This window comes from Callionymus lyra, chromosome 11 (genome assembly GCF_982586985.1).
Source record: "Callionymus lyra chromosome 11, fCalLyr1.hap1.1, whole genome shotgun sequence".
Taxonomy (NCBI): domain Eukaryota; kingdom Metazoa; phylum Chordata; class Actinopteri; order Syngnathiformes; family Callionymidae; genus Callionymus; species Callionymus lyra.
Window position 1 is genome coordinate 12535979 of NC_141828.1, and position 18785 is coordinate 12554763.

At 40.1% G+C, this 18785-nt stretch overlaps 1 protein-coding gene across 1 annotated transcript in view; it reads right to left on the reverse strand.

The window, feature by feature from the left end:
- ptk7b (protein tyrosine kinase 7b) overlaps positions 1–18785 on the reverse strand; it is a 75788-nt gene that overhangs the window by 19920 nt on the left and 37083 nt on the right. The window contains exon 2 of the mRNA XM_087803315.1: positions 6578–6874. Coding sequence (XP_087659441.1) covers positions 6578–6874 — 297 coding nt within the window. The remainder of the gene's footprint in view (positions 1–6577; positions 6875–18785) is intronic.

The following is an 18785-nucleotide window of genomic DNA, read 5'->3' on the forward strand; positions in this document are numbered from 1 at the left end:
ACGGGGAAAAAACCATCACACAACTCTGGTAACCGGGCACTGGGTCCCTCGTGCTTGTATCCCCAAATGGGCCAGACTGAGCTCATTAGCCGGCTCTGAACACACAGACCCCCCCCCCCAGCTCGAAAACATGTGTGTGCAAGAAACAAGTGTTAGATCGTGGGGGGGGTGAACATCGAAGTCCAGATGATGCCGCCGCAGACAGGAAGCCCCTCGGAGCATCGGCGAGGCAGGTATTATTGACGGTTATTTATGCAGATGACCTCAGTCAAGGTCGTTCCAGTCGAAAACATCATCCCGAGCGCAGAGTAGAAACAAGAACGAGAGGATGAAGACCGAACGGGGTCCTCGAGGCCAGACGGACACCGAGGACGGACCAGATGGGAAGATGAGTCACTTGACGGCCGCGATGTTGAATTAAAGGGCATCGAGCGACGACGTTAAGAAGTTATACTTATGTCGTGAGTCAGAGCTGGTGTGTGTGGACGAGATGATCTCGTGAGGTGTGACGGTGAATCATCAACGACGACTCTCTCGGGAAGGATCAGGGACAGAAACCGGGACTTATTATGATCCAACGGAAAACTTAAAAAAAACATTTTTTTATAGAAAATATAACCATATTATATGATATTTTTTCAATTGATTGACCTTTAAAAACCCAGCAAACAAAGATAATTCTTTAAGTATAGTGATCAATATAATAATAAATTGAAAATGTCTTTATTTGCCGAAACAAGGAGCCCAATTAATAACCCAAAAAGTATTTCCCCAAGGGATCAATGAAGTTCTATTTATCAATGATAATTTTAAGTACATGTGTGGGCTAGTATTATTTGTATTTAAATGCAGTAACAATGCAAATGTACCGGAATCTCCTTATCTTTGTTAGCAAAATAGGGAAATGTTTTTCTTACAAATTTGAAAGATTGCATGAAAGTCAATTTAATCGGCGAATCTTGTGGAAGCTCTTTTGCGCCGTTGCCAATTATCACATGTTTTTTTTTGTTTTTTTTTAAACAAGACAAAGGCTCTTTTTGGATCGTTCCCATTTTACCTGCCAACTTTATAAAAGCAGTTTGGTGGGAGACAGTTACAAACTCACATGGCAGGTCACCAAGGCTTAGGTACGTGTTCAAGAATTTCAATAAATAGCTAGTCTTGACGGTTCCAATTAATTGAATAATTAGTAAAAAAAAATCGAAAGTAAAAAAAAAGCCAAAACTTAAAAAACAAAACGTGCCTAAACAAAAGGCATATCAATCGAAAGTGACATTTAATTTTTATTCCACTCTGTAAGCATGCTAGCTAGTAGTTATATTGAGGTATGATTTCCCAAAATGCGACTAAATCTCAAATAACTCGAGACATGTCGGTTGATACGACTTTTGTGAATCCCAGAATCCTATAACCGTCAGCCTGTAGCGCAGGATGAGCAGGAAGTCGGGAGCAGATAAAGAGACAATGGTGAGAAAACGCAAACAATTGACGCACCTCTTGACCTCTGTGAACCCCGTGTCGGACAATGACCGCTCGCGACACTTGTGACAGGCGCTCCACTGTCCTGGACCAGCGCCGGACTCGCTCCGTCGTGTTAAAACCAATTTAGAGAATTAATGTGGTCCCAGTTTGACCTCGATTTCCCGACAGTCGCACATTCCTTTTCTCACCCGACCTTAATACACAGTTCAAGTTTCTGCAGCTGTCCTCGAGACACAGGGGCTTCTTTAATAAACGTGACAGATACTTACCCATAATCCCCCTTAGATTGTACGATAAAGCACTTAATTGTGGAGTTTAATTTTATATTGGAGGCTCTACAGGAAGTTCGCTGGACTAGGAAACATTATTATATTCACGGGAGGAAGTTGTAAAACAGATGCTTACACGAGTCTCGCTTAACAGAACAATCCCGTGTGCGTGATTCTTTCACTCAACGAGCTGATTTGTTGCTATGGAGACACGGATATAAACCAGGCAGTGGTTTTCATCATGGATACAGCTTGAGGGTTTCGTCAGCTGTGAGCTTTCAACGGGCGACGCCGATGAAGACAGAAGAAGAACAGCTGACGGAGGCTCGTCAGACATTGACCATGAGAGTCTAACTGTGGTTTGAGAACTTCCTGCAGGATAAATTGAGGTTGAACATAAGCTGTGAGACGTGTTTAAGGAGTTTCATGTTTCTGAGATCAACGTGTGCTCAACAGTTACATGGATATTTTTAAAATAAGCAACAAATGTAATACAAATAAAGCCTCATATATATATATATATATATATATATATATATACTCCATAATAAGTATTTTAATACCAAAACATTGAACGAAAAAGTTCAAAAAATATAAATATCGCTGTCATTTTAAAGGTGTAATTAAATGATCAACTTATACAAATTATAATGTATTTTCAATCAATGTAAAACGTAAGGTATACATTATGAATATCAAATTGAATCCATTTTTAAATAACATTATATAATTGTAAAGTCATGTGACATTCTAAAAATACTATATTATATTATTATAAATAATAAATTATCAAAACTCTGTTTGCCACAAATGTAATAAAAAAATAAAGCATCAAGTATTTTTATTTAAAAAAATTGAACCAATACCTTTCAAGAATATACATCTCCATAAAAATGATATTATAATGTATTTTCAATCAATATAAAACCTTAGGTAAAAATTAAAGTTTTTAAATTGGATAAATTATATTACAAAAATAATTCCCCTTAAAAATCATCAAAACTATGCCACTAATTTAATATATACTCTGAAGATGCTGTACGTTTACAATCAAAATAAAATATAAATCTCCTTGTCATTAAAAAATTATTTATTTCAATTATAATATATATTTAATCAATATACAACTTTAGGTAGAAATTATAATTGTCAAACTGTGTAAATCAATAAATAAAGTTTATAATTTTTAAATAACCAAATGATATTAAAAAACAAATCTTCTTTATTTGAAGGGCAACACTAATAGAGGAATGGATGAGTCCCTGAGTCTATTAGTTTGTTTGATTCTGAGTTCGGGGGCAGGAGTGAAGTGAAAAGATGATATTCCATGTTCAACTTTTTATCCTTTGTCTTTGTCATTTATACAAATGAATAACTTTAAAAAAAAAAAGCTAAATCCTCCAATTGATGACCTGACATAACCATGATTTAATTTTTCAAAGATAAGATAATCTAACGCTCTTAACGTCGGAGGATGCGACAAGAAGAGGCCTAAAATAAAAAAAGGGTCACTCAAATTATTCAGCGCTAACAAACATGCAGCGGACAATAGCCTGAGCCCGACGCCCTGCGCTGGACGCCGTGGAGACCCACTGACCAGCAATGACAAAGGGATAAGGCAGTAGGGTGAGGGGGGGGTTTAAACCTCTATTAGTGCAAACAGAGGGGGGATAATTACTCAGAATAACTCTGGACTGGCAGGGATCGCCCACCCACCATTGTGATCCAGATAAATTAACTCTCTCCGGGTGTAAGACAGCAGGGGGGGGGGGGGGTGTATAGCAATATACTCCCATACAGTGGATGTACAGTGGAACTCATAAATCCCTCCTCCTTCTTCTCCATCAACCTACATTTGTACGAGGCACGCCAACTGGCACACACATGACTGGACGCACATACGAGATTAAAGCCCGAGGGGCTGGTTTTTGCTCTGAAGCTGCTTTATCGCCTGTTAAATGTATGTTGGGGAAACACGAGCACATCTGTCACAACACGGTGTAAAAGCCGTACAAAGGATGACCCGCCGTGATGCGAGGCTTACGTACACGTGGTCCTCAGATACAGGATGACGAACGACTTGTCGGCCATGTTTAGAGAAGAAGTTCCGAAACAGCTCATCGTGGAACTTACTAATCGGGAACAGACTGAAACCAAGAATTCTGTCAAAACTCATTTTCTGTCGATTAAGGCAGAACAACATCTAGATTAGACGTGACAGGATGAAGTTAAATGTGATATTTTATGAAATAAACAAGTCCCACATAAGACGGTTGAAGCTCTGTCACTGTTGACTTTTGCATACTTCCTGCATCTTGGATCCCATTAAAAGCTTGTGTTTTCTAGACCAGGGGTACCCCAGGATTTTTTGCACCAAGGACCCGTTTAATGTGGGTATTATATTCACGGAGCGACCTTCAGATAAAAATGGCAAAAATAAATAGTATTTAGAGTTTGGGTTTCACTCGTTTTCACTAGATTACAGGTTTATTTTTTGGAGAAAACTTGACTAAAACCACAGGCTAATGTTACCTTAAAGATAATGCTATACATTTTTTTCTCGATAAAACACATTTCAGACAGTAATAATAATAAAAAAAAAATGAATGTTCATTTTTTTCCTAGGGGCCTGTAACAAATGTCTCAATGACTGGTACTGGTACCGGTTCACATCCGTCAGTGGTTCCAAGACCTTGTGACCCGGGTTCCATTTATGACCCCTTGACAGAGTATATGTGGCCCTCATTAGGTCGGAGCTAGAACTACTGAATGGATCACTAAGAAATGTTTATGATCCCTAGGTAGTAAATATTGACATTCATGAAATAAGAAAGTAATGTGTTTTGTGTACGACTTGTATATGTTGGCAATTTAAACTCAACTAATAACCTAAGAGAAATGCTTGTAAATAACCAGCTAAAGAAATGACCTAAAGCTTTTGACAGCTTCTACACCAGGGTAAGAATCAGGCGACACGATACATCTCATGATACAGAGGAAACATCACGATATATATAAAACATTAAAAAAAGACAATATTTTCCAAGTATAAACCACAATAAAACGACGATAAAAAAGAAATACGGTTTGAATTCAAAATAATTTATAAATGAATAAAGTGCTTTTGATCATCGATACGCTATCATTAAATAAATGGGTAAGTGTATCGATATTTTCCAACACGACTCAAGTTCAAACCCACTTGGCTCCTTCCGTTTAGAAACTCAAAATCCCCTATAATAAGTTAACCGGGGTGAATGTTAACGACCCGACGAGAACATCGGTTCAATCGAGGTCACAAACTTTGCGGCAAACTTGAAATTCACGTCCGACATGTCGGTGGTTGCTTCTATCTGTGTCGACATGTCAGCCGAGGTTTTTATTGATGCGCGAGAGCACATGTCGTTTTAACTAGACGGATAACATTTCACTTATGATGGAGTGTTTCTGGAGTTTTAAAAACACATTTTACAAGTTCAGAACCTTCAACGTAATTTTATTATAGATTCTCAAAGTGTGCATCCACGAGGTTTTGTAGTGTTTTTCATCGTCTTACTCCTCCCTCAGTTCTACGGATCATTCGCTTCGTACTTAAAGTAAAGGATTAGTGTATTCTCCGCTTGTTTAACAATATTAATGAAAACTTTTTAACTCTTATATCGTCAGTGTCTCAAATAATCCAGTTGATTGTCGATGTTGTCAAACTTTCTTTGTGAAGTGTGTTTGCTCAGGAAATCTCTGCCTTCTTCGCTAAACCATTTTGGTTAGTTGAGTTTGTACAAATGTTCTTAGTCGATTTTATTTTTCGCTTTATTTTGCCGAAATTGGTCGTCTCTGGGCTTGAAAAACTATTGTCCATCAGGATAAAAAACTAATTTCAGATGTATATTTGGGCTTTGGTTGAGAAAATAGTGACAATTTCCACATAGTAATATGTCTGGGTTTTCTTTGCGATGTAAACTGTGACTTCCAGCGAATACTTTCAAGAAACGACATCTGATTTATAAGACTCTCTTCCCATCACTGCCATCGACAAGGCGTGACAACAAATTTGGGGTAAAAATTTGACTTCACGTCATCTTCAACTTGGCATTCCTGCTCACAGAATCATAAGACAGATACAGACCGAGTTTGCTACTAGGAGGTCTGTTTTTTTGGTAATAAGCCTGTGAACAACAACACCACCACAAAGGGGGTGTGGGGGGTGGGGGGAACCTCCCGGGTCTAAACTGCGAGGCGGGGGTCGGTGATGTGCTCCAGATGGCGACAGTTTCTTAAACATGACAAAATCTGGCAGATTGTTTGGAAGGACTTCTCAACAAGTCCCACCTCAGGGCCAGATACAACACAAAGCAACTCAATTCTACTCCACGTCAAAACAGTGACTTCCTGGTTCTCTGAAGAGGAAACCGAATTAAAAACGGGGTCGTCCTCTACAGGGAGACACAAGTCTACATCTCTTGGAAGAGAAGGGGGCCAGAAGTCTGCCATGAATTAAAAAGAAAGGGGCGTTAATCTAAATGATTATAAAGCTCGGAGGTGAACTGCTGGCGCTCTGTAATTCCCGGACAAAAGAGCTTTTGAAAGTATCTGGGAAAAAGAGAGAGTAACAAAGAAGAAAAGAAAAAAAATGATACATGCAACAAGAAACACATGCTTGGTGGCACATGGATCCCGTTTCCTTTGGAGAGGAAGCCACAAAGAACAAGGAGGAAACATTCCTGCGAATCAATCCGACCGTCACTGGAGACGACTCATTATGAAACCCTGTCAGCTGGCAATTTGAAAAATCGGGTTTTAAGGAAAAAAAAACAAAAAACACTCACACTTGATGTTGAAGGAAGCGTTGGTGGAGCGGAGCTCCTCCCCCGTGGCCGGGTTCCGGGCCACGCACTCGAAGTTCCCGGCGTCCAGGAGCCGATCCACGGCGGTGAACTTGAGGTTGCCGCCCTCCTGGAAGCGCCGCTCGGCGGGTTCCAGCCGCCGGCCGTCGTGGAGCCACTCGTAGGCGATCTGAGCCGGGTCGCTGACCTCGCAGCGGAGCATGGCGCTGCGCCCGTGCAATGCATCCTGGGACTTGGGCTCTTTGGTGAACTGGATGGCGTCGGCGTGGACGGTCAGAGCTGCCGGCGCAAGGAAGAGAAAGGAAACAACAAAAAAGGATTAGAATGCGGCGTCTGTTAACGTTTTACAGCTTTTTTTTTCTTTTTTTTCCGTTCATTAGCGTCTTGGCGACCACTTAGTCCCGGAGAGGTATGCGATGTTTGGACAATGCGAGAGAGCCGTGAATTATTTTGTCGTAAAATTAGAAGAGCGACGGGCGGAGAGGAAGTTTTTGTGAGGCTGTGAAGTCTGTGGGTGATCTCACACACGCTTTAACTCACCGACGTCACGTTTCCCAGATAAGACGTGACGTGTTGCTCATGCGACTTAAATCTTTTATTTCCTCTCGTGATGCGGAGCGCAGGGTCAAGTTTTCTGCTCCATTTCACACACATGCACAAACACAGAATTCACTTTTTACCCATCTATTCATCTTGCAGTGCTTTTACGAGCTGAGGTTGTGGGAGCGGCAGTCGCAGAAAACATGCCCTCAACCCCAAAAAAACTCCAGCTATACTGGAGAGGAGAAGCCAGGGATGCCAACCTAAAGACAAGAGTCTCTACATGGTCTGTCCCGACTCTCGTCCAGAGAGCAACATTTTAAACTTGAGGCCCAAATCCAGCCTTGAAATACCTCAAAAAACATTTTGTTATCGTGACCCAGGGGTTACTTACTGGCCATTAAAAATCTTAAATGTCTAAAACGAATCCAACATTTACGTTCTTTAAACTGAGAAAAACATCCAGTGGGACATCCAGACTGAAAAAGATCAACCTCTCTCATCGTGGACATCTATGCTATTACTCTTAATTCTCTCACCGATGACTGAGCTCCTCACCATCAAATCTAAAGGTGCAATCATTAGTAACATGTCGTTCAATTACTTCTGACCAGCCTCCTTTTAAGTCAATCTCATGGAGGGTCTAATGTTAGAGGAAGGTCAAAAATGGCGGATGACGGATCAAATTTTTCAACTTGATAAAACTGTGACCCGGCACCACGATTGGGTTGCATCCCCTGTTCCCATAGTGTTGTGCAACATGTTGCATGTAATATCACGATCGAGCTAAGATCTTTGCCTTTTAGCTCAGCTCTTTGTCAACCATTGCAGACTAATTTAATTTTTGGATGAGTAGTTGCTGGGAAAAGATAAGGAGTTTTACATTCTGCTTGTCACTTTAAACTAGTGATGGTCTGAAGCTTCATGAAGCAGTGTCATTATTTTCTGAATCCACTAGATGGCGGTCTCTGGACCGTTTTCCTTTGTTTTCAACTGTTCTAAGGAAACATCACATCATTTTTAAACTGAGGGCATCACCTACTGACCTCTAAACAACATGACACTGCTTCACAAAGCTTCATCAGAAAATCAATACTTAACATATATAAACAATGCCTCTTTTCTTTTGGTTTGTGATTACAAAAGTTATAAAATAATGAAGGAACATCAGAGGTAAAAATACCAGGTAAAAGGTAGACAACCAATGACGATGGTGGACGACAGAGAAGACCATCGAGCTGCGTTAAGGTGGATTCACTTGCTGTGCAAAACAAAAGAAGAAAACGCAAGAGTCTAGAAAAGACTTTTCACTTTTCGCCCCAGGACGAGCTCCACCGTTCACCTGCGACACAACCTTATCACACCTGGTGTCAGGTCCTGTTGTGATAAGGAGCGGTCCAGCGCCAGAGCAAGAATAAACACACCTCCGTGTGTACGGAGAGATCAGTTGGGATGCCAAGTGACAAGACGGATCTTTCACTACGGTTAAATCAGAGAGCTTGTCGAAGACGAGTCGACGTAATCCCTTCATCTCTCTGTTCAACAGGATCTCCTTTATTGTGCAGGTGGCTGCAGCTGGACCGAGGAAAAAAGATGCAAAGGTCTTCATGTTTGTTATGAAGTGTCAATCATTCATGATTTTTTAATAATGATGACACTAAACTTGTGTGTGCACCTATAGCATGATGTAGGTCAGTGCCAGCTTTCAAACTCACGGGTCTACTCGGCTGTCTTGTGTGTGAAAACACCTTATCTTCTGGTGCCGTGGCAGGCAGCCACTCGTCCCGAAAGTCTCCCCCTCGCACTCCGACACAAAGCAATAACAGATGCATCCAAATACAAAAAAAAAAAGCGTTGACTGCATTCCTCTGGGCGACGGCGTCTTTCGGAGAAGCTTGCAATATCGCTGGACCGGAACGTCTCGAAAAGGAAAGCTGGCACGCTCGCCGGCTTCCCAGCTGTGAACTTGGCACAGACGTGGCAAACCTGATGGATTTTTTTCTCCCTTTTTTCCGCTGGAGATAAATCATAGGTTTCTTTACAGATGGATCAAAAACCACAGCTTGTGTTTGGACCATTTGGAAGACGTGTGAACAGAACTTCACTCACTTAATCATAGATTTATCGTTTGACCGAAGACTGTCGGCTTCAAACATTATTTCTCAATTTTCCAATCAAAGTAACTCACACTTCTATTAATAGAAACATGAGCCACAAGCTTTTTTTTCCCCTGTGTTTAGGGATGTTACGATTGCTCGTAATAATGGCTATTACCGTGGAAAGTACAACGATAATTATCCCGAATAGTGTCAAACAAAAGTCAAGCATGACGTCGAGAATGAAATTCCACGTGTTGTTACTTTTCAGTGCGACGGAATGAAGTAATTTCTTTCCATCACCTCAGGTAAAACCATTCAATTCTTTCTGCCAAAGTTCGACTAATTTAACATGTGTTTCACAGTAAGTTGACACATTTACGTCAATCATCGCCTTATCATCGTCGAATTATTGGATAATAAATGCAAGTCAATTTCCATCAACTGTTTCAAGAGTAAAACTATATATAAAGTCAACTATTCTTTCTTATGATAATAGTATCGAAGTTATTGTTTCTAAGTCAGTTCTGGCAAATAAACAAATGTAAAAAAAATGGATTTTATTTCCTATTCTTAAACATTTCGCCCAGGATTCATTCAGGTCAGAGACCCTAAATGACCCTGACCGTTGCATCGGTTTCCCGCGGAACTGAGCGACATCAGAGAGGAGCCACCGGCGGGTTGCGATATCACCAAATCAACAAGACATAGAAGTACAAATTGAAAACTTTACAGAACGTGACACTGATTGATCGAAGTGCGCATTTAAGAAATGCTTGATTTATACAATAAAAAATGATAAATTATCGCACATGTTTTCGATATGCATATCGCACGTACCAATCCCACGATATCGATATTTTTTAGATATATCGTGCAGGCGTTTAGAATCTTTGTGAGTGAAAAAGTACCAACATCGTGACAGATTAGGTGACACCATGCATGTGTCACAGTTTACCGTCCAACTACTGCACTGTCGTCATCCCAGTCGACAAGTTTCTTGGCCTCACACTATACAAACGGTCCCTCTCGAGACACCTCAGCTGTATTTACAGCGGCGAGGGAGAAACCACGGAGCCGCGACGTCTCGCACAACGCTTGAAGAAGCTGTCGGACGACCTTTTTACGACAAAACCAACGAGCTGGAAAATCAAACGGCGGAGATGAAGAGCGTCTTTTGTCAACAAAGAGAGCAGCGTGGCAGATATCTGACAAGCTATCTTGTTTTGAGTTCCTCAGAAGTACAGAGGAGGCTTTGTATACGGCAGCTCTCCGTCCTGATGGATTGATTTAGAGAGTGAAGTGCCAACATGACGTGATCTACAGATGGTATCAGTGGATGAATAACAGAGAGTAAAACTCCATTAAAATACCTACAATGAAGAAAGTCATTATGATTTTATATTCTAAAGGTCAGCCCAGGGGAAACATGTTGACCTTCTAGCTAGTATTTAAATAGATAGATGAGATAGTACAGTACAGTATTACCAATGATGTAGAAATAGTTATTTATTACGAGCCATGCTGAATTAATTTGACTGAAAATAAAAATCAATAATTCATCTTGGAACATAATTTTCTTTTACCTTTTATTTTGAGTTCCTGTATTTAATTACCCATACATATACCAACATAATTTTTTCAATGATCCTTTATCTCATCTACCCTCAAACATTGTAATTAAGTGCATTTATGTACACATATTGCAAAAAGTGGTTTCAAATTTAAATTTTATTCTAATGATGACTCTTCATGTATTTTTCATCACATCGAGACCATTTTTCTACCTTCGTTCATTTCTTTTATGACAGTCTCAGGGTTGTTTTGTGTCCCAGCAGGACATTGAATTGGCCACACCTCCTTTTAAGTGGATAAAATACGACTTCCGAGGCTCAGAAGCAGCACTTCAGTTGAAGTCCGACTGAAGAGTTGAGACGTTTACACACATCGATATCGAAAAGGGAAAGCCAGGAAATGACAAACACTGTAATGCATCTCCTCATCAAATATTAAAAGTTGTATTTTGCAAACTCTTATTTGCAGAGGTATTCTAACAGCTCCAGATAGTGAGCGTGGAGGTTGGGTTCGTGGGGGGGGGGGGGGGGGGGACTGCTGAGAGGGCTGGAATGTCTCCACAGAGGGAATCTCCCCTTCAACTTCATGCTCAGACGACCCCATTAAGCCCGGCTCGGCTGTCAGGGATGTCAGGTGGAAGACGCCTGAAAGTCGGCGTGACAGCCAGAACTCCCTCTAACGGGATCTTCACCACCAACCCCCCCCCCAAACACACCCACGTCTCTCTTTCACGACCGCTGGTCCAGTGGGGTCGACATATATATTTGAATAAAAAGAAAGAAGAGAACGACATTTTAATGACATTTCTTACAGTTGAACCACCCAAGGATTTTATTTTATATGTTTTTCGGTCCCTTGGTCTACCAGGGCTGAAGATTACAGAGATTTACATAAACATCTTTAATGATTGTGTGGATGCATCTCTTTGCAATTTTAATTTAAAATAAGATTCCAAAGGTGCCGCAGAATGGCTGCCTCGGTGCTTGGCTCCGTTTTTCTATTGCTTATTTTGTACGTTATCGTACTTCATTTATTAAAATTCTGTACTGACACCAGAAAAAAAAACCTATGCGTTTACAACAATGACAATAAGAGTTTCAGAATAATGAATAAAGCGTTCAAATATTTAAAACATGCCATTGACTTATCAATTTCAAACTAGTTGAAAGTAAAATTAAAATAATTACGTATATGTGATTCTGAAGTTAAAAAAAAAGAAACTTATAAGAACAAGTAAAGTCAAAATAGACCAGACAAACTTATCTTAACATATAATTAAATAAATAACTTAACTATAAGAAAAATATCTCCATTAAAGTTTTACTGGCAAGCTCTGTGAAACTTACAATTAAAATTAAATCTGTGGTAAGTATGATACGAAAAGTGTTTTTTGAAAAATAATTTTAAGCTGAAGTGACACTTTTTGTCAGAATTGCCTAAAATACAAGCAAAATTAAGAAAATTTAGGGCTAAAAATACATAATAAATACAGTAAAGAATTACATTTTTAATGAATACTTGTGCATCTTATTCAATATTACTTTTAAAATACATAAATGTTCTCAAACATAAAGCTGCCGTTCAGAAGCTTTAAATAAAAGTTTCAAACCTACATAAAAAAGAATCTCTAAAATGCTAATTTGTATTTGTTTTAACACTTCAACTAAGAGAAGATCCCCACATCAAAGAGATCACTATCTCATTTATGAGGATCCCTCATTCAGGATCGAGTGTCTCGGGCCACGTTATCTCCGAGACCTCCCCTAAATTAGTGGCTTCGGGGCGATGACAACAAGAGATTCCCAAAGGGGCCCCGGGTCTGACAGAAGGTAAAGACGATGACACCCATGCATTCACAGACACAAACAGCAACACCCACAAACACTTGGCACCGGCCACGCCCTGCCGTGACATCTCAAATGGCCCCCCGTGTGTGTTGAACCGGCCCCTGGAGTGACCGGGACAGCTGCTGTGGAATGTTTCGAGGTGACGGACGGCTGCTGACGGACGGGAGTGGATGTCAACGTCACGAAGATGGACACGTTTAAATCTATGATTTGCAAGTTTCTCCCCTCGATCGATGAGGAACATCAGTGATTTTTGCATTTTCAGATGCTTGTTTTTTAACATGACCCAATTATACCGAGTATTTCTCCTCAAGACACAGACATCAAAGCAGCAGCAGGGGAACGATTAAAAGTTGCTCTGATCGGATCAATTATTTAAGTACAGCGATCCTAAAAAAAAAGAAAAAAAGAAAGAAATTCAGGTCTTGGTGGAACGTCTCACTTTGTTTACGACCCTCAGGGGGTCAGACAGCTGCCAGGAAGTCACTGCGATACATTTTTCAAGACGTTTGCAGGAGGCGCTCTGCCTGTCTCGCTGCATCATCAACTCAATCCTCCAGATGAGGAAGAAAGATGTGGAAAGAAAATTAACAATTTAACTCATTTAACCACCAAAAAGAGGAAATGAGTACAATTGGGAGCAAAAAAGCAGCATGGATTAAATTAACAAAACACAAATCAAACTTTCGTATCTTTTTTGACAGGGCGAGTATAAAACAGAGAATCATTGTAACTTTAAAAATAAGAAATATCTTCATACGTATGTAATGTCTCTCTTGTAAATAAGCCTCGACAGGCGAACTAGTTCAGAAGAAAATTGAAGATTTCTATATGTTTAAGATTGTTTGTAGAAGAAGCTAAAAGGCTAACATGCTTCAAAGACAGGACACTGGATTTTTGTTTTGAATTAGTTTTTTGGGTAAAGAGAATTGAGATCAGTTCATGACCGTCATTTAAATTTGTGCCTTTAATTCTAAAACACACAGATTACTCTGAAACTAATCGCAAAGTCAACATCTGGGTGAGTAGAACATTTTAAAAAATGGAATTTTGGAGAACTATTGCTTATTAATACTAAGATTTTTGTGTAAATACAAGATATACTGTACTTTTAACAACATTTTTGTACTTGCTATTTTTGCCGTTTCTCCAAGCGCCCTCATAATTGTGAAAGTATAACATGCAGTCCTTGAGGATATGTAGAGGATATGTAGCAAACCCTGGGTTTGGAAAGATTCTGAATGATATAACTAATGCAGGGTTAGTTTAGTAGCCCACATTGCTGTTACTGAATAAAGCTATATATTCACAATGATCTACCAATGTCCAGATTCCAAAGTCAATGTAACAATAATCTTCATGTTCTGGTCATGTTTACCTCTTATGCCTCACCAGCACATACATCTTGGAATCATTAATAAGAAGCCCCGACCCCCAAGTAAGCAGATGTTTCAGGCCCAAGATATATTTAAGCAAATAGTTTGATGGACAAATTTAACAACCAAGTTTACTGTAACCTTAATGTATTATCAAGAACTTGATAAACGAATGGTGAGTTTTGAATGTTGTAAAGTCAACCAGAATATCAACAGCACTACGGACATTATGTATATCACTTTTTTTATAAGAATCTACTTAAATAAATAACAAAGTGCTTGTATATAATCATCTATATTTCCTCTACTGCTTACACTAGAAGAGCATCATGATTGAAACGCTTCAGTGAATTAGTCTCGTCAACAGACTCCCCGGGCGAAAGAGATCATGTCAGGACTGTCAGAAACTAAATGGCCGGCTGATAATCAGGAATGCAGATCGCTGCACCTACACGTGCGTCCTGAATAGAAACATGTCAACAGTTACAGGCATCGAGTGAAATATGTTGAATACGTTTCTCAGTTTTTCTGGAGGCTGATGGCCTTTTTCTTTATTAAATTGTCATTTTGTGAACTTGTGGAGATGTGGACTTGGTTCTGAAGAAAATTGATCTTTGCATTTTTTGGTCTTTTAAGAATCTTTCTTTACAGGAACTTTAGAGTTTAAGGGCACATTCCTAATTCATGAACTAGCAACTAAATCTCATATTCCTTGAATAATTTGAGCTCCTTCTCTACGTTTTTGGATAAACCCCCAGGATCTAGCATCGTATCGTTTTATGAACGCAAACGCTGACACCAAAATAAATGGTGATTATTAATCTGAAGGTTCATTTTTATTTTTTTATTTCAAAACAAACAAGCAGGAATGATAGACACTGGTAGACACAGACTAAAGTACTAGTTTATTTAATTAATCTATCCAAGTGAGCGTTTCCACCATAAGTTTAAGTGAAAATATTGATATTAATCTGAACTTTTTTCCATGCGTTTTCAATTCACAATTGATTCAGTGAAGAGGAATAGTGGCTCAGGAATTCAGGAAGAACTATTCAATCTCTCAGTCTCCATTTATTCAGTACACAAAAGCTTTTTTTCTACCACAATCGATCTTAAAGATACTTTCCAGCGTCCATCATTCATCGCCATGTGTGTCTTAACACCGAAAGTAACAGTTGTGTGGAAAATTAATAGTTTCTGGAAAGAGGAAAAAAGGTTCCTACAGTGTGTAAGCAGCTTTTGTAGACTATACAAGTGTGTATTTGCAGACGCATCAATCCACATGTTGGAAGAAGAAATCCTGTTATCTCCATTCTCTGTTGTGTTTCCAGGCCAAGATGTCAGCAAGATAAATTAGACAAGGAATGATGGGTAAAGTCATGGGAAACACTCCATCCCTGACGGGGCTTTCACGGCCTGTCAGGAACTGACAGAGATTTTTTTTTGTGAGTGTGTGCTTTTGTGTGTGTGTGTGTGTGTGTTTTGCTTTAGTCGCTTCTGCTGGCTGGTTTCTTGAAAATTGGTTGGCAGAAGATTTTCCGGCGCAGGGGAGGGAAATATACTTAGGGGGGTCAGGGAAGGCTTGATATTTTTGGTTTTCATGAGTCGAATCTCATGTGCTTACCGTCAACACTGAATTTTTATTAAAGTGGGTTTTTTCTTGCCTCAGCAGGTCTGGTCAGTATTCCTAACAATGGAGAGTTGTCAGCAGCACTTTGGTTTCTCCGGAGTCGAAACACGCAGCCCAGTCACCGGAGCGTGAAGATGATCGGCTTCCAAACAAAGAGGTCAGTCGTCCTTATTTATCTCGACAGCGAAGACGTTAAACGGGACACAGTCGGAGCAGGTACAATGTCTCAGTCGAGGCCATTGTGACAAGAGCGACAGTTTGCCTCGCCGCGGACCGATCTCATTATTGACCTCTCGGGGCCTTTGTCGACTTAACAAGCTTTGTTCGAGTAATTAATGAGGAAGATGGAAGGAAGCACTTACTTTAAATGGATTATTTTGTGCAACAGCGCTGAAAATATTTGATTTCCGTGGACATCAGACAAAGACTTAATTCTTCAGAAACCGGAGAACATTATTAAGTCATTATAAAGCGTGCAACTTAAGCACCTCGCGTTTTTTTTGGATAGCTTCATCTTAACTTAAACGTCTGCGTGTCAGATATATTCACACATCGACGAAGAGATGCGTGACTGGAAGGTCACACGGGTTCAAATGTTACAATTTTTCCACACAGTCTTGCAGCATCCAGAAAACACGCACAATTTGGGGACAGTTCTGAAAACTGGGAAAAAAAATGTCTGGCTCAATTTAATAAAACATTATTTCTGACAATCTAAATCGTTTGTTGTCATTTTGTCAGACGACAAAAAATTGCCAACCGTCCTGGGAAGTGTGAAAAGGCCAAGATGCCTTTCCTAGCCCCTTTCATATGGATGCAAAAGTCCAGAGACAAGTAGGTCAACCACGTTATTCCGCAATCGGGTCTGGGTCTTAGTCATGGGGAGTGTTTTCACATCTTACCAGTTTTCTCTAATAACGCCAAGCTACGTCTTGGGCATGCGATGATCATTTCATCTGGAATACCCCATGACTGGAGAGCCGTCAGAAAAGCTGAAAAGTAGTCTGTGATTGAAAGAAAACACATGTGAATCTAATTACTATGAAGATCTAAATTAAAAGACAATTCTATACTCCTTTCTACCGGCTCGTCTAAGCCTTTCTCTACACGTTTTTTTTTGTTGCATTTCCGCCCCCGACACGCCACGTTGAAGCAAATACTACTTCTAGTATCTGATCCTCTCCGGTGTCCAAGACCCTGTTCTTACTAAGCCTATCTTAACCGGTTGAATAGACTAGAGGTGCTTAACCGCTTGAAATAAGTATGAACGCAAATCAACCGTTTTTTTAAGGGTTTTAACCACTTGAGCAAAAACCACCTTGGTGTGAACACAAGGAACGCATCGAGGTCAGCCACAGACTTCGGCGTAGCTGGATATGTCAAGAGTGTAATGAAAGCAAGAGGTGTTAGCCGGTTGACTTTTCAACTGGTTACGATAGGCTTAGTACGAACGGGGTAAAAGCGAGCCGGCTGTTGGCCACCGATTGGTCAGAGGGTGGCGTCATTAAAGAAAAAAAAATGCAAGAAGTAGGAGTACGGTATAAATTGGTCCAAAAAGTTGTTAAGTGGTCAATGGACAAGGTCCAGACCTTTTTTGTGTCTGGCAAATAAAGCAATGCCTCCAAGTTTTGGGGCGCCAAGATGGCCCAGCCGACCTCGATTAGGTAACAGGGCCAGTAGAAACACAATAGAGTCGAGTAGAGTAGAGTAGGTCTGGACCCGTGTAGTGGAAATGCCCCACTGAAATACAATTTAATTCCGTCCAAGAATGAGCCAATACCACTCTCCATTTCTTACTTATAAACAACAAATCACACATTTCTTATCCTGATATGAAACCACTGAATAATACTGCCGGGTTCACTGCTCTACAGTCTTCATCATCTGCACCCCTTCAACTTGTAGATGTATTGAATAAAAGATTATACCCTTCCAATCCAACTTCTCTGGAAAATACATAGGATGTCATTCCAGTTCTTCTAATTGAAACAACCTCTTTCATGGAAGCAATTTGTCCGTCACACGACCGTCGATGCTTCAGCCACTTTTATTGTACTGCAGTAATTGTACGGAGCTGAGCAGCGGAATTAGAAAGGGGCTCATTAAATCACACCGGAGATCACTATCTTCTTTTTTTTTTCCCCCTCTTCTTTTCTTCATTTCGACGCTGACAGCAGGGAACAAGTGCCGAACCAACAGCACAAAGGTCCTCCCATCGGAAGGGAACATCGTCATGGCAACAGAACTACCTCTCCAGGTGGACTAGGCCGAGATGTCACTTTGCATTCCGCCTTCCATAGTAACGGGTTTGCTCCAGTGAGGTTGACGGAGGAACTACAGATGTGTGTCGGAGAGGCTCTTGAACAGCTCGACAATTTTAAAAATCTAGTCATGGTGTGGCGTGAACTTGCGTCAGCAGGGATGCTTTAATAAGCTCACAGGAAAGTGGTCCAAAAGCATCAAAGTGGAAGGCGTGCCACGCCCAGAGTGTACTTTAATTGGCCGACCCTTCCTGGCCATTACTGCCTCATTTCACATGCTACGACTCCATTGGAAACAAGGGGGATATAAGAGGACCTCCATCACGTCCCCAACAGGGAAAACATTCATCACCATTACATCCTGAAGCTTAAATAAAACCCGCACACAAACACGGGCATTTTGTACTCAAACATTTGACTGAACTGCTTTTGAATTATTCATGTCTACTACATGTACTTTTGCCCATAATGAGTCTCTAAAGACACCTGGCTTCTTTACCACCGGACAAGAATACTAGTAGGAAAGATGTTAATACAGGTTAGCTTGGATAAAGGTGGGTATCTCTTAACATCATTTTTAAAAAAGACAATAAAATAGCAGATTTTGCCTCCGTTTCATGAACACCTAAATGTCAAAATGTATTTAAATAAACCAAAGCTTAGAATTGATTATGCATGTTTCAAAGTTAACACAAATCACACAATAATTTCTCCATATCTAAAAACATACCATCTAGGATTATAGATTGACATCCAAAATTCTCCTCTCCATTTCTTTTTTATTAAGATGTCAGGAATTAACTAGTAAATAGCTTGACAAAATATTTTCTAAAACATTAAATACAATATACAACATCTTATTTTA